We start from the raw sequence: 27,429 nt of genomic DNA, 5'->3' as shown, positions 1-27,429 counted from the left end.
TCATCAAGTTAGGTATTTAGAAGACCAATGTTTAACTCTTGGATCTTAGTTGTATTTCTTGAACACCAAGTAATATATATATATCTAGTATTCTAGCGAGTTCTTGCATAGTGAAGTTACACATGTTTTTTTTTTTGTTTATAAACTCCGTCACACCTGAAAATTACTCCTCCTTGTGTGCCTGGTCGATCGGTCTTGTCTGAAACAAAGATATAAGTTAGGGACGAAAGAAGGGTGAAAAAAGACGGAAATGTTTTTTCTATTACAAAATATGATAATTAAATATTGTTATTCAGCAAAAAAAATATTTTTTATTGGTGGAGGAAGGGAAAAGAAGGGAGTGAAAATGGAGGGGGGGTGAGGGGAGGGGAGAAGCGGTCCGGGAGTAGGAGGGGGAGTGAAGTCAGTGGCAAAAATCCCGTCTTTCTCCTCCGCGTGTGCTAACCCTCGAGAAATCCCCAAATCCCACGCCATTAGCGTCGCCTGCCCCCTCCATTAGGGATCCCCTTTCCTCCTCCGCACCACCGGATCGATTCCCCCTCCGGCGATCCGCCCGCGGGGACTAATCAGGCGCAGATCCGCCCGATGCGCCCGCTGCCGCCGGCCGCCTAGGCACGGCAGCGAGCCGCCCCGCCGGACCGCCCGCCGCGTGCATGGAAACGCGCAGCCGCAAGCGCGCCGCCGCCAGCACCCCCTCCTCCTCCTCCCCGGCCTCCTCATCCAAGCGCGCCCGCACCGCCGTCCCCGCCGGCGCCAGCGCCCGCCGCCCCGGACCGCCCGCGATGGACCCGTCCCCGTCCTCCCGCCGCCGGGCGCGCGCTGCGGCGGCAGCCGCGGCCGCCGCCGCGGAAAAAGGCAAGGACTTGGACCCCTCCTCCACCTCCAACCCCGCGCCGCCCCACCACCACCACCACGAGGAAGACGACGACGAGGAGGACGACGACTCGGCGGCCGCCCCCTTCCCGCCCTCCTTCACCTCCGCCAGCACCGCGCTCCAGGGCCTCCTCCGCAGGCTCGGCGCCGGGCTCGACGACCTGCTGCCGGGCTCCGCGGCGGCGGCCGCGGCCTCCTCCACCACCTCCGCGCAGCTCAAGCGGATCCTGGCCGGGCTGCAGGCCGAGGGCGACGAGTCGCGCCAGCTCGGCTCCCTCATGCAGCTCTGCGAGATGCTCTCCATCGGCACCGAGGACTCGCTCGCCGCCTTCCCCGTTGACGCCTTCGTGCCGCTCCTCGTCGGCCTGCTCCGTGAGGAGGACGGCCCCGGTGCCAGCCCCGAGGTCATGCTGCTCGCCGCGCGCGCCCTCGCCAACCTCGTCGACGTGCTGCCGTCCGCCTGCTCCTCCGTCGTGCACTATGGCGCTATACCGTGCTTCTGCGCCCGGCTCCTCACCATCGAGTACATGGACCTGGCCGAGCAGGTGAATTGCCAAATTAACCGACCTAGAAATTAATTGTTCCATCGTAACTGGTTTTCTTTTCTTTGTGCCTGTGAAATGAATATGCTGTTGCTTACAATTTTGCATGTGTTCGCGCCATATTTTGGCCTGCGGTGAGACAATTAGCGTGTATTATGGCTGGATATTATGTTGTCATGAATCACGGATATTTCTACTTCTACTTAATCTCAGTAGATTCGCATGGGAGACAAACATGTCTTCTTGTTCCCCTCATGCATTCACTTGCCAAGATACTGACAAATTACGGTATATGTTTGTATGATTCTCCTAGTCTCTGCAAGCTCTGAGGAAGATTTCGCTGGAGCATCCGACCGCCTGTCTGAGAGCTGGTGCACTAATGGCCCTCCTGTCGTATCTGGACTTCTTCTCCACTGGTGTTCAGGTATTTATTCGAATTCAATTCCACGGTTTCTTCATCAGAATGTAGTTCATTTTGTCATATTCACAGAGCATACCCCTTGGTTCCATTTTACTTCAGTTTTGTTTCCCCTGTTTTTCATTTGTGCACTGTTTGCTTCTACTTAATGTATATGTTTCCTTGGTGGACATGCATTCTTCTAGAGAGTTGCATTGTCTACTGCTGCCAATATTTGCAGGAAGCTGCCATCCGATGCATCCGAGTTTGTCATGGAAGCGGTACCATTGCTCACTAATCTCCTACACCATCACGACTCTAAGGTATGTGCCTTCGAAGTCCAAGCTTCTGACCCGTGATTTCTTGTTACAAACTTCGAATCCAGCTAGGGCATACATGCAATTGTTACAACCTTTTGGTTTTGCACATTACAGGTACTAGAGCATGCTTCTGTTTGTTTAACACGCATTGCAGAGGCCTTTGCACACCAGCCAGAGAAGTTGGATGAGTTGTGCAATCATGGGTTGGTTGCGCAAGCCGCTAACTTGGTATCCATCAGCAACTCCCCAGGCCAGACATCGCTGAGCACATCGACATATACGGTATACACAAATAAATGTGTTTTGCTATCCTTCTGTACTGTTTACTTTGGCCTTTTTTGTTGTTGTTGTTGTCTTGCTAAGTGTGGATTGCTCATCATTTCAGGGTTTAACCCGTCTTCTCTCAACATGTGCGAGTGGATCGCTGTTGGCAGCCAAAACACTTCTTCTTCTTGGCATTAGTGGCACCATTAAAGAAATTCTTTCAGGGTCTGGTTTGGTTGCCGGAACATCAGTCGCTCCAGCTTTGTCAAGGCCTGCTGATCAGGTAATTACATCTACCACTGGCTTTACTATTCTGTGGTATTAGCTTTATGACTACTTTTTACTATCTTTGATGAGATCCAAATCGTATGTATTACCTATTGAAATTTGGCTAACGATGATGTACTAGCATTGCCTCTTTCACATCCTCACCGCAATTTACACAAGTTGCTGAAAATGGAAAGGTTCCGTAACATTTGTGTAATTATACATGCCAGACACATGCGTACTTTTCTTCAGTACTGAAGAGAGTTATATAGCCAACTAGTCCACAGTTGTCTTGACGATGAACGTGCAGATTATCATCCAAAAGAAAACTATAGAGCCAAGTCAAAATGCCATGTCTTAGGAGCATGGATTGGCCAACCAATTTAGTTATCATGCTTGATTGAGGCATCTTGCATCAAAACCTTTGAGAAGTTCTATGGAGGCACGAATAGGGAACAGAAATGCACAAGTAAATCCTAGAATAGGGAACAGAAATGCACGGATAGGGAACAGAAATGCACAAGTATTCCAACAACCATATTTGGTAGTTTCTCAAAAGAATCTGACACGTGTTGGATATAGATGTGTAATGTTGTCTGCAGCTACTTCTCTTGCTTAGCTGCTCAAACATTAATTAAAACATAGAATTGCATGTGTTCGATTCGGAGTGGGAGGGTGATATATGCTTGCATGATTTTCTTGCACGAATGGTGTTCATATATTTACTTTCAACCCTGCAGATGTTTGAGATCGTGAGCCTTGCTGATGATTTGCTCCCACATTTGCCTGTGGGGATAATTTCTTTACCAACAAACTGTCGTGTATTTATTAAAGGCTCTTCTACAAGGAGACCAGCTCCCACCAAACAAGATGGGGCTGGTTCAACAGAAAATGAGAGGTCAGGCCATGAGAGTCTATTACAAGAGCACCCCGAACTTCTACAGCAGTTCGGTATGGACTTATTGCCCGTAATGACACAGGTCTGCTCTCATGTTTATTTCTTATTGATGAATATTATTTACAAACTTTTGGACTTATTTTTCGGTCTCATGCTTAATAACCTCTCCTGCCGGACAGGTGTACGGTTCAAGTGTAAATGCACCAATACGCCATAAGTGCTTATCTATCATTGGGAAATTAATGTGCTATAGCTCTGCTGAAATGATCCAGACCCTCCTTAGCACGACAAACATATCCAGGTACCAATACAAGTTTCTACTACGATGTGTGGTTCGTTTCTTCTAGAGAATGGTTGCAGTCATTGGAGGCTGTATGTACCGTTTCAGTAGACAATTTGTCTTCTCTGATCCTTGCTGAGTTATACAAATGTCCCTTGCAGCTTCTTAGCAGGCATTCTTGCTTGGAAAGATCCACAAGTGCTGATTCCTGCTCTTCAGATAGCAGAAATTATGATGGAAAAACTTCCCGAGACATTCTCCAAGTTATTTGTGAGGGAAGGTGTTGTCCATGCTGTGGAAGCACTTATATGTCCGGAATCCTCAAATATGGTGCCTCCTCAGGTACCGCCACAGGATAAGGAGGGTGATTCTGTTATGTCCTCACGCCCTAGACGACAACGTCGTCGTGGGGGTGCTGCACCTACAGAAAACAGTTTGTTAGATGTATCAAACGTTTCCAATTCTGGCATTGCCAGTGCATCGCCATGCTCTACAGAAGTTCCAGTCACCAGCCTCCGTTTTGAAGTTAGCGACCGTGCGAAGTCGTTCAAAGATAAATACTTCCCTTCAGACCATGGTTCCAGCGATGCTGGAGTCACTGATGACCTTCTTAAACTGAGAGCACTGTGTGCAAAGTTGAATACTGCAACTGAAAATGTCGTAACAAAAGCCAAAGGGAAATCAAAAGCCTTGAGCCGTAGCCATTTTGACATCTCACATGATGTGGAGGAGCAGTTAGACCTGATAGTAAATGAAATGCTTGCTGAGCTAAGCAAAGCTAATGGTGTCTCCACATTTGAGTTCATCAGGAGCGGGGTCATCACATCATTTCTCGACTATTTGTCATGTGGGACATTCGGGAAGGAAAAGGTATCCGAAGCAAACCTGCCAAAGCTTCGCCAGCAGGCGCTTAGGCGATACAAGTCCTTCATATCTGTTGCCCTTTCTGTTGACCATGAAAGGAGTGAAACTCCAATGACTCTTTTGGTCCAAAAACTGCAAAGCGCATTATGTTCATTGGAACGTTTCCCTGTTGTGCTCAGCCAGTCTAACAGAATTGGTACTGGAGGCTCCCGTCTTACCTCAGGTCTTGGTGCTCTAGCTCAACCCTTCAAGTTGCGCCTGTGTCGAGCTCAAGGCGAAAAATCACTTCGGGATTATTCATCAAATATTGTACTTATCGATCCCTTTGCGAGTCTGGCAGCCGTTGAAGATTTTCTTTGGCCCAGAGTTCAGCGCGGTGAGGCTGCTTCCAAATCTCAAGCTGCTTCTGCAAATAATTCTGAATCTGTCACACCTGGTGCCCCTGCTGGTGCATCATCAACACCTGCATCAGCCCGCCGTCCAACAACAAGATCAAAGTCATCTGCTGCAAGTGCTGGTACATCTAATAAGGAGTCTCTAGAGGAAAGCAGTAGTAGTGCAAAGGCTAAAGGCAAAGCCGTTGTAAAACCAAGCTCAGCTGAACCGAAAGGACCGAACACAAGGAATGCTACCCGCAGAAAATCTGCCTCAGAGAAAGATTTGGACATGAAGCAAACACATGGCGACAGTAGTTCTGAGGTATGATTTCCTCTTTTTTGGCATTCTACATGAATAAGAGAACCCCAAAAAAGGATGTCGTTGTTATTTCAGTATAGTTTCTTATAAGACTCTAGTGCATATCCATCTAAGCTGTGATATAAAAAATGAGAAAGATCGAGTTAATAATAATAAATTATAAAAAATGGATAACTTCCTTTTGTTTCTTGTTATGTAGCTGCATCTTGCACCGTAAGCTTTAGAAGGTGCTAGATAATTCAGTGAACTACATCTTCCAGAAAAACATCTGGGAATAGAGAAACATACTAAATCTTGTATTTCTGTTTTTGCACAAACTGTGAAAGCTACTGATATCATAAGGAATTTGTAGCAATAAGCTGTGCATGGATTTCATGCGGGTTTGAATCTCGTTATCGTTGTTATGTCTGACACAAGCTGTATATATTTACCAATGATGTAAATCATGTTTGAAAAAGAGGGCTTCATGTTTCAAGGCATATTTGCATAAGTACCAGTGCAATTGGCACATACCCTAGGCTAGCACCAGATATTTAAACATGCATCTTTTTGGACATTGTGCCATGCCCATTTTTGTTATTTGTAGCTTGCAAAGAAAGAGATAAAGCTCCCCATCCTTTTATCCCTTTTATATATAACTCGTGGTTGTTTGTTGGCTCTTTCCTGGTGATTTTCTCTGTGATTAATGGTGCTATAGTTTGCCATAATGTGCAAGGGTGATTAAGCCATAGTCAACCAAGCTCACGATTGAAAATCTGAGGATAATGTTTGGATTTTTACTTGAGCTGGAACTTTACCAAGCAATACCTCTTTATCTGTTATGTGCTTATGTGCAGGATGAGGAGCTGGACACATCTCATATTGAGCTTGATGACGCTTTAATGATTGATGATGATGACATTTCAGAGGATGAAGATGATGATCATGAGGTGATAGTTTTTATGATTTAATCCTCTTCATTTTCTCGTAAATCTCATATGTATTTGTATTTGGAGTATTAATGTGTTCATGAGATAGTTTAGATAGCCAGCCAGTCTGGCCTATTTTACACTCATGCTTAGGTGTAAGTTGGGCGTAGACAAGCTTCTATATTTTCCCTGTTTGACCTAAGTGATCCATCCACAGAGAATACAAAGGGGCATTGGGGGTGGCTCATATAGTAAATTAGTTTATTGAGATTATAAGCTGTAAGACACTAAACTTAACAGGCATGCTTTAAGATTAGCCCATACTCAACACCCTGAAGATCTTTTACTTCTTTCTGCTTCTAAATAAATAACGATGTTGAGATTCTCAGGTTCTGCAAGAGGGCTCTCTTCCTATTTGTGTTCAAGATGGCGTGCATGATGTGAAATTGGGTGACGCTGATGACTCTAATGTTGGTTCAGCAAGTGATAGCCAGGCGCAGCCATCATCTGGTTCTGGTTCTGGTTCCAGTGCTAGAAACATTATGGGCAGGGGAGTAAATGCTGCTGAATTTCGAAGTGCGGGTGCCTTTGGATCGCAAGGTGCAATGTCATTTGTTGCTGCGACAATGGCTGGGCTGACTTCTGGTGGTGGTCGCGGTGTTAGAGGTGGTCGTGATCGGCGTGGCCTGTCACTTGGAGGTAGCATGAGCGATCACAATAAACTGATATTCATGGCTGGTGGGAAGCAGCTTAGCAAAAATTTGACCGTATATCAAGCAATCCAACGCCAACTGATGCTCGATGAGGATGACGAAGAAAGGTTCAATGGGTCTGACTTACCAAATGATGGAAACCGCTTCTGGGGTGACGTGTTCACGATAACTTACCAGAAGGCTGATAGCCAAGCTGAGAAGGGATCCCAAGGTAGTTCTGCCTCGTTGCATCAAAAATCAGAATCTTGCAGATCTGTTTCTGAAGCACACAAGGTTTCACTTCTTGATAGCATCTTACAAGGGGAACTTCCATGTGATCTGGAGAAAACAAACTCAACCTACAGCATTCTAGCGTTGTTACGTGTATTAGAGGGGCTGAATCAGCTATCCCCTCGTTTAAGAGCACAGGCAGCATCTGATGATTTCGCTGAGGGGAAAATCTCTACGCTGGATGAGTTATATGAAACTGGAACCAAGGTGCCTTCAGAAGAGTTCGTCAACAGTAAGTTGACACCGAAGCTTACCCGGCAAATGCAGGATGTTCTTGCACTCTGCAGTGGCAGTTTACCTTCTTGGTGTAATCAGATCACGAAAGCCTGCCCCTTTCTGTTCCCCTTCGAAACGAGGAGGCAGTACTTCCACTCCACAGCTTTTGGGCTGTCCCGAGCGTTGAATCGACTTCAGCAGCAGCAGGGTGATAACCCCAACACTGTTAGCGAAAGAGAGGTCCGGTTTGGCAGGTTACAACGCCAGAAAGTTCGTGTTTCCCGTAACCGTATTCTGGATTCTGCCGCTAAAGTCATGGAGATGTTCTCTAGTCAGAGAGCTGTTCTTGAGGTGGAATACTTTGGTGAGGTTGGAACAGGGCTGGGTCCTACTTTGGAGTTCTATACTCTACTGGGCCATGAACTGCAGAGTGCTCGGTTGGGATTATGGAGATCTAGTTTGCCTGACGATTATTCAGAAATGGAAATCGACAAGAATGGTGTGATCCATGTGGATTCTGACGATGATGTGCCACCTCCTCAAGAACTCAACTCATCCGAAGATACCCGGAATCTGATACAAGCTCCTCTTGGATTATTTCCTCGCCCTTGGCCTTCAAATGTTGACACCTCGGAGGGTAGCAGATTCTTCAAAGTTGTCGAATATTTTCGCTTGGTCGGCCGAGTTGTGGCTAAAGTCTTGCAGGATGGAAGGCTTTTAGATTTGCCTTTGTCAACAGCATTTTATAAGCTCATACTTGGACAGGTAAGTACATATAGATCCTCTTATTCGTGAAAACAATATTCTTTTTTTTCATCTTGTTATGTTTGTTCTACATGAGTTTCTTATATCGCTGTATTTCCTTCCATTTTCAGCATTTATTACTAATGCAAAATGCTTTCTGTTTGCTAGGAGCTTGATTTATTCGACATTATCTCGTTCGATGCTGAGCTTGGAAAGACACTGCAAGAACTGCAAGTTCTTGTTGAGCGTAAGAGGTTCCTTGAGTCCACTTGTGGCAAGGATCAGCTAGAAGTTGCAGACTTGCGTTTCCGTGGAGCTCCTATCGAGGACTTGTGTTTAGATTTTACACTTCCAGGTTTTCCCGATTACATTCTCAAGGAAGGCGAGCAAAACACAATTGTAAGTGATGTGTTTATCTTAGGGATTTCGTGATTGCATTTGCTTTTTTTGTCTTTATGCGGGGAGTAATAGATAGAATTTATTTTTCCACTTAGGTTAATATCCACAACCTAGAGGAGTATGTTTCTTTGGTAGTTGATGTGACAGTGAAGTCAGGGATTATAAAGCAGGTTGAAGCTTTCAGATCAGGTTTTAACCAGGTGCTGACCTCACCTTGTTTGCTTGTCAACTCCTTTTAATTATTTTGTAGATGTCTCAAGACTTAATTATTTTTCCTAAATGCCCGCATACTTTTCTCTGTTTTAGGTCTTTGATATCTCATCCCTCCAAATATTTTCACCTCAAGAGCTCGATTATCTAATATGTGGTCGTCAAGAAATATGGGAGGTAATGCTTCATCTTCCTTTCTTGATTTCAGTTGTGTTCTGTTACATTTCCACTGAACTAGCCTTGATTGCTGCAGGCTGAATCACTGGTGGATAACATAAAATTTGATCATGGGTTTACTGCTAAAAGTCCTGCCATTATAAATGTAAGTGCGCCTGTATTTTCCTGTATCTTAATCTGGCACTGTATATGTTTGACGATTTCTTGATCCTCTGCTTGTCTGCAGCTACTCGAGATCATGTCGGAATTTACCCCTGATCAGCAGCATGCATTCTGCCAGTTTGTAACTGGTGCTTCTCGGCTTCCAACTGGTGGTTTGGCTGCCCTTAGTCCCAAGCTTACCATAGTTCGAAAGGTGCTTTATGTCAGACATCTGGTGCATACGTCTTGGTTATGCTATGTTTCTTTCTTAACTTGCTATCTCTTTTGATTGTCAGCACCCCTCGAGTGGGGTGAGTACTTTGAATACAAGCGGGGTGACAGACGCTGCGGATGACGATTTGCCCAGTGTCATGACATGTGCCAATTATCTCAAGCTACCCCCATATTCCACAAAAGTAAGAGTGGCTTTATTCTCTGGTATTTGCTGGTAAATTTTAACGCGCTCTTGTATCCTCACTAACTCGCTTGTTTGGGCGTGTCCTCGCAGGAAGTCATGCGCAAGAAGCTGCTCTACGCCATCCTAGAAGGCCGTGGATCTTTTGATCTATCCTGAGCTGATAACTAACGATACAGGGCTCACCATTGGACGCCCGTCAATTTTATCCCGAATTAGTTTTCTTCTTCGTTGCCTGTAATAACATAGGTTGAGGTTACCAGCCGCTCTGCAGAAAGCTTGAAAGGTCAGGTTCTGGCTGTTACCAGCCTTATTCTGTTTGGCTTGGTCGTGAAATCTTTTGCTTCCCCTCATCCTCATGTGTTTGTGTTGCGGTTTTTCAGTTGAACTTGCTGAAGCGGCGAGCCTCGCGAGCACCACCGACAAGTATCAGGAGCACCTTTCCCTCCAGTACATGTAAATAAAAAGGAGTATACATATTTGTCGTAAGGATTTATTCGTTTGTTGGCGATACCCTGTCCTATGTACCGATTTGAGAATGTTGCTATGTTTGCTTTGACATTGTGTACATGTGTAACTCAATAATAAATTCGTGCGCGCTAGTGTGTTTGAGACTATTCTTTGTCTCGTTTCCGAGTTTGTCATGGTGTAAACCTTGCTGCCCAAATTCGAAACTCCAGGTCTACGGAATCGGTCGCTGGCATGCTAATGCAAGCAACATTTCAAACAGGACCAATATGCTCGGCCACTCTTCTTCCAGAATGTCGTGTTGTTTCGTGGGTTTCTCCACTACATTTTAATGTGGCGTCCTGCTACATTACTCCAATATAGATGATGAACCTATATGAGAAAATGCATAGCATCTTGTTTATGGCTTGCCACACGCTGAGAGTTTCCATAGTAAGTCGTTGGGTATGTTTGTGTGTACCTCCAGACTGCAACATATAAACAGGGGATGGAGTGATGATCCATATCCTATGCAAACTGATCAATATATACACAAACAATGTGTTCATTGATAAATGTTAGGATGCTGATACCCAACAAGGAAACATTATTTGTCTTAATCGTTGGTCAAAGTTGATTTTCGTACAAATACAAAATAAATGTTCCAAAAAAGTATTGAGTTAAATGGGGACACCATGTTGTGATGTCGCTGAAGTTGTATTTTAAGTTTTATTTTCAAGTTGACATAGTTGTTATCATGTTGTTGCATGTAGACAAAAATATATGTTGTTTCATCCATTAGGCGTTTTGATTGGTTGTCAAAGAACATTAAATTTTGTTATGACTGAAAAACAGCCTCACATAGAATATATCAATGGCACGAAGATATCAACACCAACATAATTTTCCTAAGGCACATAACGTTTGTTACAACTGCTACTGCCGATAAAACATTATCATTAAAAATTATTCGAATCGACTGTATCTTTTTCATTAAGGAAATAAATGATAATGCAAATATCATCAATCCATGCTATATATTACATTGCCTAGCTCACCATTTGTCAGTGTATATTGCACCGAAGAAACTGCAGAACCTGCACCAACGATCATGCACACAAAGATATGCTTGAGTGATGATCCAAGAGCAGGGCAGTGAGGATGACAGTACCACTTGTCAGCCGAGCTGATCGCTTAAATTTCGCAAGCTCGCGCGCAGCTGTAGAAATTTGAATGAAATTCCATATTACTTCATAAATGAATATCACATCTCAAGAAACAATCCAATATACACACAAAAGCAACAGCTGCTCAAAAATGAAGAAATGCCATCTACTTTCTTTGAGAGAGAAAATAAATGCCGTCTACATGTGGAGCGGAATAAATTCCATCTTGAAGTACCAATTCTTCTTATGATTGGAGCCCAACTTCTAAAAGCGGTTGAAGAACTTAGAGGCCATCTTTTTCAACATCCTAAGATCACATCTCCATAGCCTCTTGCATATCAGATTTTGCAATCAAATCATATTTATCAAAGAAATGTATAAATCAATAGTTTATTCATTTCTATACTGTACAATATATGAAGTATGTTTGAAATTCCAAATAGCACGACCAGCATTCTTAGAATAACTTAGTTCCTTTAAGCAATATATGTAGTGGTAACACATCGAGCAATGTTCAACATGCAAAAGAAATAATAAGGGAAGTCATTTCTTCTTCTCGAAAATATTCATCATCTTCCTAAAAAAAAATTCCCCATCTTAAAAAATGATGGTGCCGATCACTTAATGAAGAATGTTGTTAGAATGAGATCATGATGCTCTTTTAGTGCACTTCTCGAAAACTTGTAGATAGCTTAAGCATTTTTTCTTCTATTTCAAAAACAATGCTGGTGTTAGACTTGGAGTGCTCATATAGCATCTCCAACATTTACATTTTGGCTTGTCTCTGCGAAGGTACCAAACAAAGAAGGTGGACAAACTGATTACAATTTGATCAAAATTCAAACAACACTTCCAGAATATAAAGAGATACTTGAACAATATGTCCAAAAATACCCTTTATCTCGCGAATAGTAGTATAAAGTAATGACATGTAAGTAGCGAATACAAGTGTTACCAGTGGCGCGTAAATAAATTCTGAATTAATAAATCCTTCAGGGCAAAGTTATTGGAAGTCATCAATTACAGATGTTACACAAACCAGAGGTATGTGCATGTGAAGAGCTTATAGAAGGTAGAGAATTGTTGAATACTCGACCTAGCATTTGGCCAAGACCATTAATTTCTGCGATTCAGAAAAGGTGTTGTTCAACAAATGCCCCAAGTGAACATTTCTCTAAGAGAAATATGTACGTCATGTTTAAGCTTAACCAGTGGGGGCAAGAAATGGCTCAGCTCACTTGATTTTTTTTACCACTTGGATTTTCCCTGGTTGGAGATATATTCATTTTAATGGGATACAGACCTATCATGTACATCCGACCAAACAAATAAAATCATGACTTCTAAAAGCAGGATGGCAATCTCCCATCCAACTTCATCCAGGCAACCAATTGCTACTTAAATATACAGCAGTCGTCCAGTGAACTTGCATTAAAAGCAAAGGTTCAAGCATAAATTCTCTTTTGGTTTACCTGAAATAGCATGCACCATTGTTTTTCCTGTAAAGACCTGTATCATTGCCTCAACTCGCATATGAAATACTGGATTATAAGATTATAAACAAAACCAAGGTTGGTTGGTGGCACTAATTCAACTTGAATTTTTGTTGCTTAGTTTCAACAATAGTCTTAAATAGCAGAGGGGAACACATAGAAGAATGTTTCCTTGTCTCATGTCCTTGCCGACGCCTTTGCCATTTCCAAAATCTTCCTCCAACCTTCCATTCGCCTGAAATCATGATGCTCAAAAAGAAACACACCATGTTATGTGATCGTTATAAATACATCTCAAATCTGATCTGATCTCACCAAATTGTTAAAAAAAATGAGGATAAGCATCGTTCAACGAATTAATCCATCAATATAAGTAAGTAGTATGAAGGAGACATTTAGTCGACACAATTTTTGCATATACCTGCGCAGATAAGTTATTAAAATTATCTTATTAATTCAATGAAACCACAAAGAAACATTGTTGGATGAGGTAATAATGAATAGCTAAATCATGGCATAATGGGTGCAATAATACTGCTTGCTTAGATGATTTTTTTTTTCATGGGGACATATTCAGAATACAATAAGTTTGAGCGTCCATAGTAAAAGGGAACTGATATGGCCTTCGTATGCTTTTCCTGGAGAATGTTTCAAGGGATTTATGCAGAACTTTATCGTTTCTGCCTTTTGATGTGTTAAACGAAAAAAAATAGAAGGATCCAAACTGAATTGCGAATCAGCCGCTCGCAGAAGTAGGTGGCACCATGCCTTTTGATGTGTTATTTTGCTTCTTCAACAAGAGTGCGCCTGTCAAGCTTCGATGATATGATTTTGAATCTGTTGGCGGAGCGGAAAACCATGGAGTAGTTGAGATCCTGCATGTTCTTCGAAGCACTGGAGAGTATCTTTATCAAGCTCTCAAGGTCTTCTTGTTTGACAAATACACTGTTGCTGTATGCAGCTGCTTGAGATCATGTCGGAATTTACCCCTGATCAGCAGCATGCGTTCTGCCAGTTTGTTACTGGTGCTTCTCGGCTTCCAACTGCTAGTTTTTCTGCCCTTAGTACCAGCCCTTACCATAGTTTGAAAGGTGCCTTTCTTGGTTTATCTCGAGTTCTGGACATTGTGCTAAAAAAGAAGTCACCCTGATGCACTAGTTAAAATTTTCCAGCACTAAATATAGGTGTGCTTCATAACCTCTAGCATAGACTATTGAACGTAATGATAATAGAATAATATAAAAATACAAAGAGTAGCAATTAAAAGTGGACGTGGAGTTTTCGCTCTCGCGTGAAAAGTAAAAAAAAAACAAATTCAAAATTTTCTCAATTTCTTTTGTAACAAATTCAAAGGTTTACTGATGAAAAAACATTTGTAATAGTATGGGAAAACAAACAAAATCGATTTTCAAAAAGGCTATCTCTGAAAGCATTATTTGAAACAAAAAATTACAATCTCTGAAAGTATTGTGAAGCAATATTTTATTTGTACCTGGGCCTCCAGGAAAGTCATCACATCTGAAAATGTGGAAGTAGCTAAAAAAACTAAGGAATAATTGTTACTAATTTTTAAAGTTTTTTTTAAAATTGTTTCTATTTATTCAGATTTTATTGTACATCTCAGTTGGATGTGCACCTCGGATTAGAATGACAAATTCATAATTATGAAACAAAAGACAAATTGCTTGATAAATATGCCTTACATTTTCAAATCCGAATTGAGTATTTTTTTTAAATTAGGCAGCTTTGAAGAACACTTTTGACACTAATAATATAAATCAGAACTAGAGTATCTTGATTCTATCTTACATGGGATTGCAGACCATGTCTGCCTGGGTGAGCACCGTGCGGATGGTTGACCGCGACCCCGCAAGCCACCAGGAGGCTAGGCGCAGCGTCGCGGCATCATTCCTTCGTCATTTGCCGCCATTGGTCGCTTCATGGCAAAGTCGCTTATTGCGTCGTCCCAGCCGGATATAGGCCTGGCCCTATGAGTGCTTGATAGAGATTGTGATTATTTTCTCGCTTCTTTGGCCTATATTTGTTATTTTTTCAGCTCCTTATTTGCCCAAATCTTTTTTGGTGCATGTAGCTATAATTACAGCATTAGGTGCATGACGCCCTCGGTAAACGACCGGCCCATCTAAAGCGGCCTTTTGGTCTTTGTGTATGTTCCACAAGCCAGTTTTCTGAAGCTTTTAGAAGCTTCCACTTGGTTTGGGGAAGCTTTCAAATGCTTCTAGTTGCTATTTTTTCCCTGGTTTTCTGTTTATTTTCATTTTTTTCATGATTTTGCTTTTCAAATGTGTGATTTTTTTTCAAATCCGTAAACCTTTTCAAATGCAAACTTCTTTTCTATCGCATGAAGTTTATAAAATGCACGAATCTTTTCAAAATTTTGAATTTTTAAAATTTATGAAATTTTCTGTGCGGGTTCTTTCAACTTTTGTGAACTCTTTTGAATCCATCAACTATTCAAAAATCTATGAACTTTTTCAAATTTATTCTTTTAGCCTTTTGGTTTCTATATACGTCAGCGATCAATCATCGACCGGTCAACCGTCAGTCCATCAACAGTCCACCAGTTAACAACGCATAGATAGGCCGGGTCATAGCGTGCGCATATGAGCACAGTTGGGCTAGGCGGCGCCAAAGGCGCTGAATAAGAGGGCAGTTCACATTCCCAGTTTGATGGCTATTCCCAGTTTTGGACAGGTTCAAACTAGTTTATTTTCTTCTCATTTTTTATCACCCATTTTCTATTTTTCTCTTCCAGTTTTGTCCTTCTACTTTTATCCTTTTTGTTTTTCTTTCAATTCAATTTTTTTCATCCTTTTGCATTTCTCTTCTTTTCATTTTCATTCCGTTGACATTTTTCTAACCGATGATTTATTTTGAAATCATAAAAAAATTAATTCACGAATATTTATAAAACCACAAACATTTTTCAATTTCTTCTTTCCCCAGATAAGTCACATTTTAAAAAGTTTCAAACACTTCTGATACCATGACGTTTTGTATTTGTGAACATTTCATGAATCAGTGATTTCTTTTGAAACATGGGGAATTATTTTAAAAGTAGAACTTTTTTGGACTTATAGTTTGGTATTTCAAAACTTGCGAACATTTTCTGAAATTTATGAACATTTTCTGAAATTCGGGGAACAGTATTTGAATTTCAGAAACTTATTTCGAGTGGACGATTTTTTTGAAAATTGCCAACATTTTCCGAATCAGTGAGTTTTTAAAATTAATGATCATTGTGAACATTTTTTTAAATCTGGGAACATGTTTTAAACTTATGATATTTTTTGGAAATTTCAAACATGCATTGAAATCCTGGACATTGCTTAGATTTTTGTTTTTAAAAATTAATTAGGAATATTTCTTTAAATCCAGAATTTTGTTGAAAGAAGCACTACACAAAAACAAAGAATAGAAACAAAAAATACAGGAAAAGAACGAGGGGGAAAACTAAAAAAAATGGGCGAGCCTCCTAGGCACATGGGCTGGTCAAAAAGCACGCATGTCGCACCAAGCCCAGTCCCAAACCCTATTTGGCGGCCTTAGCTCTAGTTAAAGGCATAGGCACAAGCCGGTGCGCTTGTTTTCTTTCTTTTTAAAATTTCAAAAATGAGCCATAGGAGATTCAAACTCCAAGCCTCAAGTTTTACTTCAAGCTGCAGTCATCAACCAGGACATGTTAGTTGTTTTTCTGACTTGCTTCCTTTTCCGCTTCATATGTCGGAAATGTAACGCTAAAGAAAAAACTATGTGCGGTTTTTTTGTATTTTTTTCTGTTTTACCTTTTTTATTTTTCTTGTCTTCATTTTCGTTTTTCTTCCTTTCTAAATTCCCAAACTTTGTTCAAATTGATGAACATTTTTTCAAATTCATGAGCTAACTTCCATTTTGGAAAAAGAAAATGAAATCCATTTTTTGTCATATTCATTTTTTTCAATTTAGCAAACTGTTTTTCGAATCTATGAACATTTTCTTATAAATTTATGAACCTTTCTCAAAACCACACATTTATGAACTTTTTCTTTTCAAATTTGTGAATTTTTTCCTATGAAATTCACGAACTTTCTAAAATTCATGATTTTTTTTTCAAATTAATAATTTGCAAACTCGAAAAAGTTCATAAATTCATGAACATTATTTTTCAAATTCTTAAATATTTCTCATTTTTGTGACCTTTTTCAAAATTTAAAAATTCTTCAAGTAATAAACTTTGTAAAATTTGTGACTTTTTTCAATTTCTCAAACTTTCTTTAGTTTTTCTGAACTTTTTCAAATTCATGAACAATTTTTGATTTTCGTGGCATTTCTTAATTTTTTGAACTTTATTTAATTTCATGAATTTTTATTATTTAAGCGAATTGTTTTCAAAGATTAAACAAAATTGACAGGTAAATTTCACAAGTTTTTAACAAGTACATTAAGCATAACGTGTAAAGTCGCTCACATTTCAAAGTTTCCTTTTCTAATTTTATCTAAATCCCATCTTGCTTTTTAGGATTACTAGCGCACTCCAAAATACTTTTTTTTATCAGTTAGAGCATTAGGCGGTTTATCTAATTCAAAGTCCCTCTAAATAGAAGGCTTTGTGAGGCTAGTAGTAGGAGTTTTGATTGCTTGCATTTTTGGGATGTTGAAGTGCTTGCATGATTTTAGGAGATGATTAGATCAATTAGGGCCCATCTTACCTTCAAGGGGATTGCACAACTAGATTTGGCCTTTAGGCCTAGAGTTATTGAAATCCAAGAGTAGTTCGCATGTGCTTTTGGCCTACTTTGTGTTTTTTGACATGTCCCCCTTCAAACATGCCAACATGCACATATTTCCTCCTTAATGAAAAGTCAGTGCTCCTGTCGGTTGCTAAAAAAAGCATGAATATGGTAATATGAATCTTGTACTGAATATGTGTTCTCTATAGCATTGCTTCATTTTACTTGTGGGTTATCACCTAGGCTAACCACTAGTACTTGCACTGAATATGGGTCAAAAGCCAGTGACTTTTCGTTAGGATAAGGAAGTTGGTTACTTGTATAACTCCACTTGATCGGCAACAATTGGTGTCATCTACACTAAACACATATATATTAACTCTGCCCTGACCCAGGGGCAGAGCGAGAATTTTTTGGCAATGGGTTTACTCAATGACTTATTGTGGGGGTTTGGTATAAACTAATTAGGTGTAAAGTATAATTTATACCACCAACAAGAATGTAACACTCAAACTCTCAAATAAAGAATACCATATAGAAATAAGAGGGAGGAGATGTGGTGATGTGCCGATTGTCATTGTCGAGCTGCCTGTCGGTTTGCTTCCGGTTTCTTACGACAGAGAGATGGACGAGGAGGGGAGACCAGAGAGGGCATTGTTGAGCCGGGGGAGCGATCCTGTGTCGGTGGCCTTGAGGCGTCGGTAGGTCTAGTGCATTGCATAAAAGAGTATGAGACAAAAAAAACTTGCATCTGCTTACGGGCACGTGATAGTAGGCTTTGATTGGGTTATTCACTTTATAAAAGTTGAATGGATTAATTAAAATACATATGACTTGTGCATTGTGATTTAATGGGTTCAAAGGAGAGTTTTTATTGGGTTCATAGCTAGGTACATATACATGCTGGCAAAGCCCGCCTCCGGAGCAGAACACTCATCGACGCTGGCGGTGTGGAAGGTCATGTACCCATCCACGTAGTTACGGCTGTCGGATATGACTGTCGTGTCCATGCCGTCGTCGACCATCATCCACGGGAAGAGATAGGAATATTTTTCAATAGGTGCACTCATTATTTGAGTACGAAATAACTATTGAACAATATCAGACCATCTCATAGTAAGACCATAAATATATATGTTTTCATATATATGTTCGTTGTGTAGGGCCGATCCAATCAAATTGTGAATATAGAGAACATTTAGAATTAACATTTTTATACTAAACACTTATACTTACTAACTTATTTCTGTTATACAATCTTAATGATCATATATTTTAATTATTTTATTTGAATATATAATCATATACCAATGCCACCAAATATTATATCTTTGTTATACAATTGTAAGGTACATGTCTAAAAAATATTTCTTGAAAAAGCTCTCTTTGAAATAAATTTGGTAGTTTTATAAATTAGATATGTGTGTGTGTGTGTGTGTATTTTAATTTCATTAATTATATGATGCAGAGATTTCTAAGCATACAATCTAATTAATATCTTAAATGTGGTTTCTACTGTATTATTAGGTAATCATATTTGTAGAACCTTCAAGAGTCTAAGTGAATTGTTGGAAAATATGTCTTGCAAGTTTAGTTCATTCATAGGGTGACAATATGTGCTTGCTTTTAACCACCACCAGGCATCAAAATTTCCATGAATTAGATTTTTGCATACATAAAAGTTTATCATTTAATTTGCTCATCTCAAAGGTGTTTGGTTTCATATGGTATACAAGAGATCCTGCCAATTTCTAAAATAAAATGTTTTGTAATAAAATTAAGCATTGTCTTCATATGAGGTATGGATGTAGCAGCAACCATGCCGCTGGTAGGAAGAGAATAGAAAAGTGCATAGTGGGTGTATGATGATGAGGCCCAAAGATGCGATCATTAATATGTGAGAAATATGTAATAAAGATGGTTGTGTGGGTCGCTTGATGCAGAGGCCGGATGTTATCCTCGTTTTCGAAACAAGTGTTGTCCGTGTTGTTTTCTTTCCACCTTTCTATTTATTATTATTATTATTCCATACAAAAAAATGTGTTTAACTAGGTAAACGTAAAAATGTAGTTAGGATATATTTTGGTGATGCATGGTAGATTTATGTGCATATGGGAGCTCTTCACCGGGTCGGATGCCGCTCCCAAGTGGCCCAGGTCACGGGCAACAGCGGCATGGGTGGCCTTGGCGTTTTTCGCTGGAGGACCTAAGATTGGAGCAACTGTTGCGGCGTCCGAGCCCTGTCCACTCGATGTTGCTGAATTAGCATATGAAGTCACCATGACCGTTGTCACAAAGAGACGTTGTCCAAACCAAAACTCTAGGCTTGAGAGGCATAGACCATAGGAAGGGTATAACCTACCCCGGATAGGTGTTATCAACCGAAACATGATCCAATCGGAGTCGGAATCAAAATCACCATCGAACTAGCGGTCCACCGGGAGGAAGGAAACCCAAGATGACCATGGTAGTCTTCTATTTACTTGGAAGAGTTAAGAAGACAAATAGAGTGGTAGGCGTACAAAGCTAGCAAGAGTAATTCACAACTAACAATGTATGCAATCAGTTGCCTTTAATGTCACCCCATGAAAGAAAAACTATCTCTAATACTATCACACATGCTTACTTTTTTAGAAACACATACGTTTAATCAACTTTTTCGGAGCGAAATGCTCCATTCAAGGAACCACACCTCAAGCGTTGTAAATGCAATCTCCTCGGACAAATTATCTCAAAAAAATTTGTTAATTCAAGGTTGAATCATATTCCGCGCATGCCGGCGCAGAATAGTCGCCTACCTCTGCACCCCCTTTTGTACCTGGGCTGGTCAAATTGAGTTGTTTGCTTGCGATTCTTTTTCTAGTTTGATGTTGCTTTTTGGTTAGTATTTTAATTTTATTATTCTTTATCCTTTTTTGATTGCTTTTTCCGGTTCGCTGATTTTTCATGATGTTCGTTTATATTTTACTTTTTTTTCATTGTTCACCTTTTATTTTTGTGTGTTTGAATATAGTATAAAAATCCAAGTTTTTTCAAAAGTAATGAATATTTTTAAAAAATAATGTTATTTTTCAAATTTTGCCAACATTTATGAAATTCATGAATTGTTCCAGAAAAAGAAAGATTTTTTTGAAAATTCATGATTTTTATCTCAATTAAATCATGATTTGCACAATTTTCTATTAATTTTTTTAAATAATTTGTTTGTGCAAAAAATACTGATAAAATCGAAAAATAATACAAAGCTGACTAAAATTGATTGCTGCCCATAGGTCGCTGCTGATCGTATGTTGCAACACCTCTCTGGAAAGAGATCCAAGCAAAAGCCCCAAAATCCACCGATCTTGAGCGACCCACTCTACATAGGCTGTGTTCTGTACCTTCTCTTATTACCACGTAAAACTAGTTGAGGCGTATGTCTCTTAGCAGGAACGCACGCATGATATATAGGCCTTAGCCAATATTTACAGGAGGGTTAGGATTCGATGGTTCATAGGCTGACCTTGTACAAATACCAGATGCAATCTACAGCTAAGGTACAACAACCTAGATCACGCCTCAACGACCACATCCAAACACAAGTACAATATACGCACGCGCTAACCCGCTACACTGAACATTTCCAACAAACAGGTTTATCAACATATGCATCCACTAAACTAGCTTTGATGTAAACTTTGAAGAATCGACAGTGCGGCAAGGGCGGGCGGTCACCGAAGTATATAGGTACGGTGCGCTATTTTTTCCGGTGATGGTAATATATAGCTGCATTCCCATGTGGAGGCTCGAGTTATACCATGGGATCGATCGGGGTCAAATTAAGCACTAATGTGGTGATCAGTGGAGTCTTGTTGTAGGTCTGCAGCCACTTGTTCAATCGCATCTCATTTCATTTCTTGTATATACTACTCTACTTGTGTGAAGTCGTTGCGCCCCTCACATGCATAGACGGGGCGCGACTCTCCCCTCAAAGTCGGTCTCCGCTAGCTAGCTGCTCTCTTTCGCTCTTGTCTTCTTGGATCCACATGTACGCACGCTCCCTCTCGCTCCTCGCCGCCCGTCATGGCGCCCCGATATCTCCTCTTCGTCCTCCTCCTATCCTTACCCACCCCCTTCCTCATGTGTGTGTTGTTAGCGCTCTCTTCTAGTTTTGTCATTTTTTCTTTTGATCAGCTTCCGAGGTCCTCCTCAATACCTTGTATCATGTGGCTTATTGGCTTTATAATATAAAGCCGTGCGAAAGCCTGATTCGAGCGTAGTCTTTCAAAGTATACTATGCTTAGTATATTTTGCCATATATCTGTATATAGAAATTTTTGCAGCAAGTTGTTGTATAATTGACGTTTATCGCATAGCATGTATGCAACGACCTGGATTTGCAAATCCGAACCCTCTCCATGTTAGTGCAGCAATCCAGCTAGTGCACATTAAAAAGCAGATATGAATTTCCATGCATCGATATTACCAAACAATTTTTTTGTACTTTATTGACAATACATGATGTTCAGAGTTCTTTTTTGCTTAATACGTATGAGTTGAACTGAAGCTGTTCAACTTTTCTTTTTGCTCATTCTTACCCGGAACGGGGCTGGCCCGAATCTCAAGTACGGAGTATTACATGTGGCTGATCAAATCTGCAAGGAGCCAGTTATGTTAGTATTGTGGCCCAGATTCAGCACCTGCAACTGACACCATGAACACTTCGGTAACCTCTGGATGAATTTTGACAGGTTCCCTTGAACTTCATTTCGTGTCAGCTCAAATATTCTCGGGTTACAAAGGCTCGTCATGTATCTGGTATCCTTTCCTTTAGATAGTTACCCCTCAGCTTAAGGACTTCATGTGAGCTCAAGTTTCCCAACTATGCAGGAAACATGCCATGTATGCTGGTCTACTCAAGGTTGAGATATTTGAGGCTCGTTGAGCCCCAAACCCAGCTAATAGCGTCCGACTGCAATTGAACTGAACTGCCAAGGATGTCGAGGATCTTGAGCCTGGTGAGGTTCGAAGGGGACACAAAGTGGCATGTGTTATTTAGCAAACATGAAGATAGCCCTGAAGACCTGAAGAGAAGCCAGCATGTTCATTGTGTCAACCCAATCAATCACAGTGCCAAGGTTCACACAGGGCGGACCCTTGACCATGGAAAAAGGTGCGGTGGCCTGATTTGCAGAACATGACGTCAACACTATTACGGGGTAGATAGGGGACATTTGTCCCCCCCCCCCCCAGCACTGCACCATGGTCTATTTATTCAATAGTTATTTAGGAATGAGTACAAAAATTTATAGTCATTATTTGTATAATCACATATAAATGGTATATTAAGACTGTTTTGTAATTAAAATTACATTTTTCATGTGTTACGCCTTTACTATGTTTCATGATATGTAATATATATAGACAAAAGTATTTATGTTACTTTCTTATAGTTCATTGTACTTCAATCACACTAGGGCCTCCATAATGATGCTAGGGTCGGCCCTGGGTTCACATAACTCATGTCAAGATACTTGATCAAAAAGAGTCGTGGCAACCATGAGAGGTCGTCTGAGTGCAGATGACTAGTTGCATATTTGTGAGTGGAGATCAATGTAAAATAACCTCGAGATGTTGCCAAGCTGATTGGGCACCGCGCGAGAAAAAATCATGCTAGACAGGTTGAGATACTGCGGGTCTCTTACGAAGTCCGGGAGGTGGCCTCGAGGCCCGGTTAGGTCGTAGTTCCCGCTAAGATCCAGGTGTTGTAGATGCTTCAAAGTTTCTAGAGAAGAGCTTACCTCGCCTTTCAGGGATAGCCAGATGTGACACACATGGATGTCGAACTCGATGACATGGCTGGTCATGTTTCTGCACCTGGTTTCATCCCACCGGCAATAATCCTGCCCATGCCATGATAAGACACATGTTTCTGCCATAGAGAGTACAACTTGAACATGGATGATGGCACATGTGGGTTCTGCAAAACTCAAGACGTTGGGTGGATCATATCCATATTATGAGATGAAAGCAGGGGAGTTTGCACAAAAATATCAAGACCTTCCATCCTTCTTAATTTGTACCATTCCTTGAAGATCCAACGGTACAAATGGCTGGACTGCGTAATCTCATGTGACCTGCTGATCCTATACTAGACTTTCCCGGGGAAAGTCGGAGAGCATATTCGGTCCGCGAAAGTGCCCTTCTATGCCCGAGCTTAAATGAGCTCGGGATGAACAGCAACTCGAAAATATTTAAAAAATGTTCAATAAAAATCTGAATTTTTTTATGTCAAACTTTGACAAATGTTCTAACAGCTTGTAAAATTTCATCACGAAATCACAATTGTGGAAGTCGTGGGATAAAAAATTGTGCTCCAAAATGCATTCGAAAGTAGCATTTTCATAGTATCGATTTTGTTTTTCGCCGTGACTTCTACAAATATGATTTTTTTCTGTTGCCATGACTGCCACAAATATGAAATTTTGCAAGCTCTTAAAACATTTATCATAGTTTGCCGTAAAAAAGTTTCAGGTTTTTTTGAACATTTTAAAAATGTTTTTTGATTTTACTGTTCACCCGAGCTCATTTACTTCACGTCCCTTTGTCTCGCTCTTTTTTAGAGAAGTTTGTCTTCCCACGGCGAATCTTAAGAAGCGCTTACCTCTGGCGCTTCCTTTGTGGGCTGGCCCAAAGCAGAAGGACTACTGGTTTCCCTTTTTCTTATTTTTTCATTTTACTACTTTATTTATATTGATGAAAATGGCAATTTTATAATTAAATTAATAAAGGCTCCTTTACTTATTTGCAAAATGTTCAGGCTGAGTTAAAAATATACTCGGCCAACTATTAACAATGTCCAAAGCATTCAAAAAATGCTCGTGCCTCTTATAAAAATGTGAATCCATTTCGAAAATATGATTTTTTGGAGCTGTTAAATATTTAATAGCAATTTAATTACTCCAATTCAAATACACCGTGATTTAAATCAAAGACTAAAATGTCATGGAAAATGTGCCTCAGCTCTTGTAGAGGTTTACACCTGGACCCAAAATTAATGAACATTTTTTAAGGGCATTACATTGAGAAAAAATAATTTGTCTAAAAAAATAAAGGGTGGGAAATGCACAAAAAATTGGTGCGGCTGGGGACTTGAATCCAGGACCGCGTGGGTTTGTGGCGTTTTGGGCTATGCTGGTAACCGCTAGGGCAGATGAAAAGACTTTGACATGGGTAGGGAAGGAAGCTATACATAGTGCGACCGTGACTTGGTTTAGGGTTTAAAAATGCATGTTTGTACAGAATGTTTGCACACGCGTAAGAGTGGTTTTCTTTTGTTTTGCACTGAAACTTTGGAGGGTTGGAAACGTATGTTTGCACTGCCACATGATTCTGGTTAGAGTGGCACTTGGTTTAGGATTTAAAGGGTATAAATTTGCATGTTAGTTCATGACTTGGTTTAGGGAAGAAATGATATGTTTGGGCACGAACATTTTTTAACACACATAATAACTTGGATAGATAAGATGCAACACATCGTACCCTTACATAGAGGGGTACCCATAGATAAGTTCACGGACACGACACGACACGACACGCACGACATAGAAAAGCAACAAAATAAAAACGATAAAACTAAAACATGATGAGCTTGACTCCGGGCTCGAACCCCTTCTTGAACATCTTCATGTTGACCTTTCTTCCACCTTGGCCGCGCGCCCCTTCAACACCGTCTTCAACTTCACTCCTCCTCCTCGTCGTAGGGAAGGGAGTGCATCTTGTTTGGAGTGGGAAAGATGCACTCGTAGTTGGTGAAGATGTTGTACACCGTGAAGAAGATGGACTCGCAGCCGCACCAAAAGACTTGGCCAAGGAGCTCGTACGTCAAACGGGTTGGTGAAGGTGACCGTGAGCAGTAGGAGGATGCCGGCACGGTCACGAACCTCGTTGAGGGTGAACATCCTAGGCGAGCCCCGTGGGAGGTGGGCATAGCCGGATCTGAGGAAGGTGCGGGCGAGCTCAATGGACCCCCTCCACCTTGAAGTCGCCCACACACGGAGCTACCTCTCCACGAGCACGCCCGGTGTGTAGCGCAGCTCCGGCATGACAGGCGGACGAAGGAAGGTCGGCCCGTTGTACTGCATCTTCACTTGGTCGCTTGGAGGGCTCGGTCGCTTGGGTGTTTGAAGTTGAAGAGAATGGATCTGGCTTTTGGGTGGTGAGTGGGAGAGGAAGAGAGGCACCCCACTTATAGGCCTGTGGGTGGAAGAGGAAGATGGAAGGGATGAGAATGGTGCGTGTGTGAATCTGGACGCGTGTGTATCCGTTAAATTTTGCACGGAAACGATGCATGGGGAGCGTGTGTGCATCTTAATCACGGCATAGGGAAGCTCTTTGACCGGGCGTGTGCATCTGAATCGCTGCCGTAATCTGAATCACTGAGGAAATTTGAAACAATGGCCTAATTTTGAATCAATACGTGCATGGCCACGTCGCTCGCCTCGCTGGCATGCATGCACGTCCGCCTCCCGCGCATGCATTCCCACGTCGCCGCCCTTCCCATGCATGCAGGCCTGGAAAGGCTGAGACGGGCAATTAACTGCGCTACCAGGCCCGGACAGCGAGACGGGCCAACGGTCCATCCACGCGCCCGATACTTGTTGAGAAAAAAACGCCCAGCCAATCAGATTGCATCTTGCGGATCGCCCCCCTCCTCCCCGCAGATTCCTTCTAGAAGGGTTAGATCGACGGTCCTTGATCACTGCTAGGGTTAGATGGACGGTCCTTATTCAGCGCTAGGGTTAGCGGGGTTTGGGAGGGGTTTGGAGCAGTCAAAGATAGGTTTGACCAGATTTCAAATGAGCATAATATATGAAAAAAATAAAAAAATAAAAACCTGCGCAAATAGTCTTCTTATGTCATATACTAATGATTTAAGTTGATAAACAAGGTTTACATACATTTAAACGAAAATTCATGTGTCTTATGTGATATCCCAAGTATCTCAAACTCTCTTATATGAAGTGAAGAGAAGTGTTTTGGGGAAATGAACATGAAAATTTCAAAAAACTCACCACAGCTTCATATTGGAGTGACTAAGAAGGATCCAGGCTTAGTTTTTCATTTTGATGTTTTACACTTGTTTAAATCTTGGTCAAAGTTAAGTTTGACCAGAATTCAAATGAGCAAAAAAAAATTGAAAAAAAAATTCAGAAAATGGAAAAACCAGCACACATAGTCTATATATATAGAATATATGTGTAGGAAAGTTATTTGGCTGATTTATACAAGGTAAAAAAAACATTGCTTAGAAATGAGGCCGTTTACCCTACCTTTGGACCCCTCTTTTTTAACACATTTTTCATAAAAATTTCAAAAACCTCACCACAGCTTGATTTTGGAGTGACTAAGAAGGATCCAGGCTTAGTTTTTCATTTTGATGTTTTAGACTTGTTTAAATCTTGGTCAAAGTTAGGTTTGACCAGAATTCAAATGAGCAAAACAAAATTCAAAAAAATAAAAGAAAGGAAAACCAGCATACATAGTCTGTGTATATAGAATATATATGTATGAAAGTTATTTGGCTCATTTAGACAAGGTCAAAAAAATTTTGCTTAGAAATGAGGCCATTTACCCTACATTTGGAGCTCTTTTTAGCATATTATTCATGAATGTGAGTTTAGCAAAGTTTCCAAAGAATTACAACATCCATATAGCATGTCAAATTTGAAGTTCTAACATAGGTCCAACATCATTCAAACAGAGTTCTAACATAGGTCCAACATCATTCAACAGAAATACAACATTATTCATAATGTTTTATAATTATTCATAAATAGTGTTGGGGCTTCTGTTTGTTCCTTGAGCTTCTTGCCATCACTTTGCTCCTCGTCCACCTTGTGCTCATTGCTTCTTCTCTTCTCCTCTTGGTTGTCGGTACCTTGCGCGTCTTTTTCAAACCTACCACAGAGTTGTGCAAAACATAAAGGGTAATAAGATCATGTCAAGTGATAAATGTAC

At 40.9% G+C, this 27,429-nt stretch overlaps 1 protein-coding gene across 1 annotated transcript; it reads left to right on the top strand.

The window, feature by feature from the left end:
* Window positions 1–380: 380 nt before the first annotated feature.
* LOC123135374 (E3 ubiquitin-protein ligase UPL3) lies at window positions 381–10,211 on the top strand. The gene is made up of 18 exons (XM_044554418.1): window positions 381–1,418; window positions 1,729–1,839; window positions 2,019–2,135; window positions 2,247–2,414; window positions 2,518–2,679; window positions 3,404–3,643; window positions 3,741–3,862; window positions 4,003–5,404; window positions 6,238–6,330; window positions 6,699–8,273; window positions 8,421–8,651; window positions 8,747–8,851; window positions 8,958–9,038; window positions 9,115–9,183; window positions 9,265–9,393; window positions 9,476–9,595; window positions 9,688–9,880; window positions 9,978–10,211. The coding sequence occupies exons 1-17, from the start codon at window positions 654–656 to the stop codon at window positions 9,751–9,753; spliced, it is 5,556 nt and encodes a 1,851-aa protein (XP_044410353.1). The 5' UTR covers window positions 381–653; the 3' UTR covers window positions 9,754–9,880; window positions 9,978–10,211.
* Window positions 10,212–27,429: the final 17,218 nt, after the last annotated feature.

The sequence above is a fragment of the Triticum aestivum genome, chromosome 6B (assembly GCF_018294505.1).
Source record: "Triticum aestivum cultivar Chinese Spring chromosome 6B, IWGSC CS RefSeq v2.1, whole genome shotgun sequence".
NCBI lineage: Eukaryota > Viridiplantae > Streptophyta > Magnoliopsida > Poales > Poaceae > Triticum > Triticum aestivum.
The sequence above is the reverse complement of the archived record's forward strand: the minus strand, read 5'-3'. Positions and strand labels throughout refer to the sequence as shown.

Coding starts and splice junctions, on each gene's coding strand:
- LOC123135374 (XM_044554418.1), top strand. CDS start 654: ATGGAAACGCGCAGCCGCAAGCGCGCCGCCGCCAGCACCCCCTCCTCC. Junction 1,840..2,018: donor TCTTCTCCACTGGTGTTCAG/GTATTTATTCGA, acceptor GCATTCTTCTAG/AGAGTTGCATTGTCTACTGC. Junction 9,039..9,114: donor GTCGTCAAGAAATATGGGAG/GTAATGCTTCAT, acceptor TGATTGCTGCAG/GCTGAATCACTGGTGGATAA.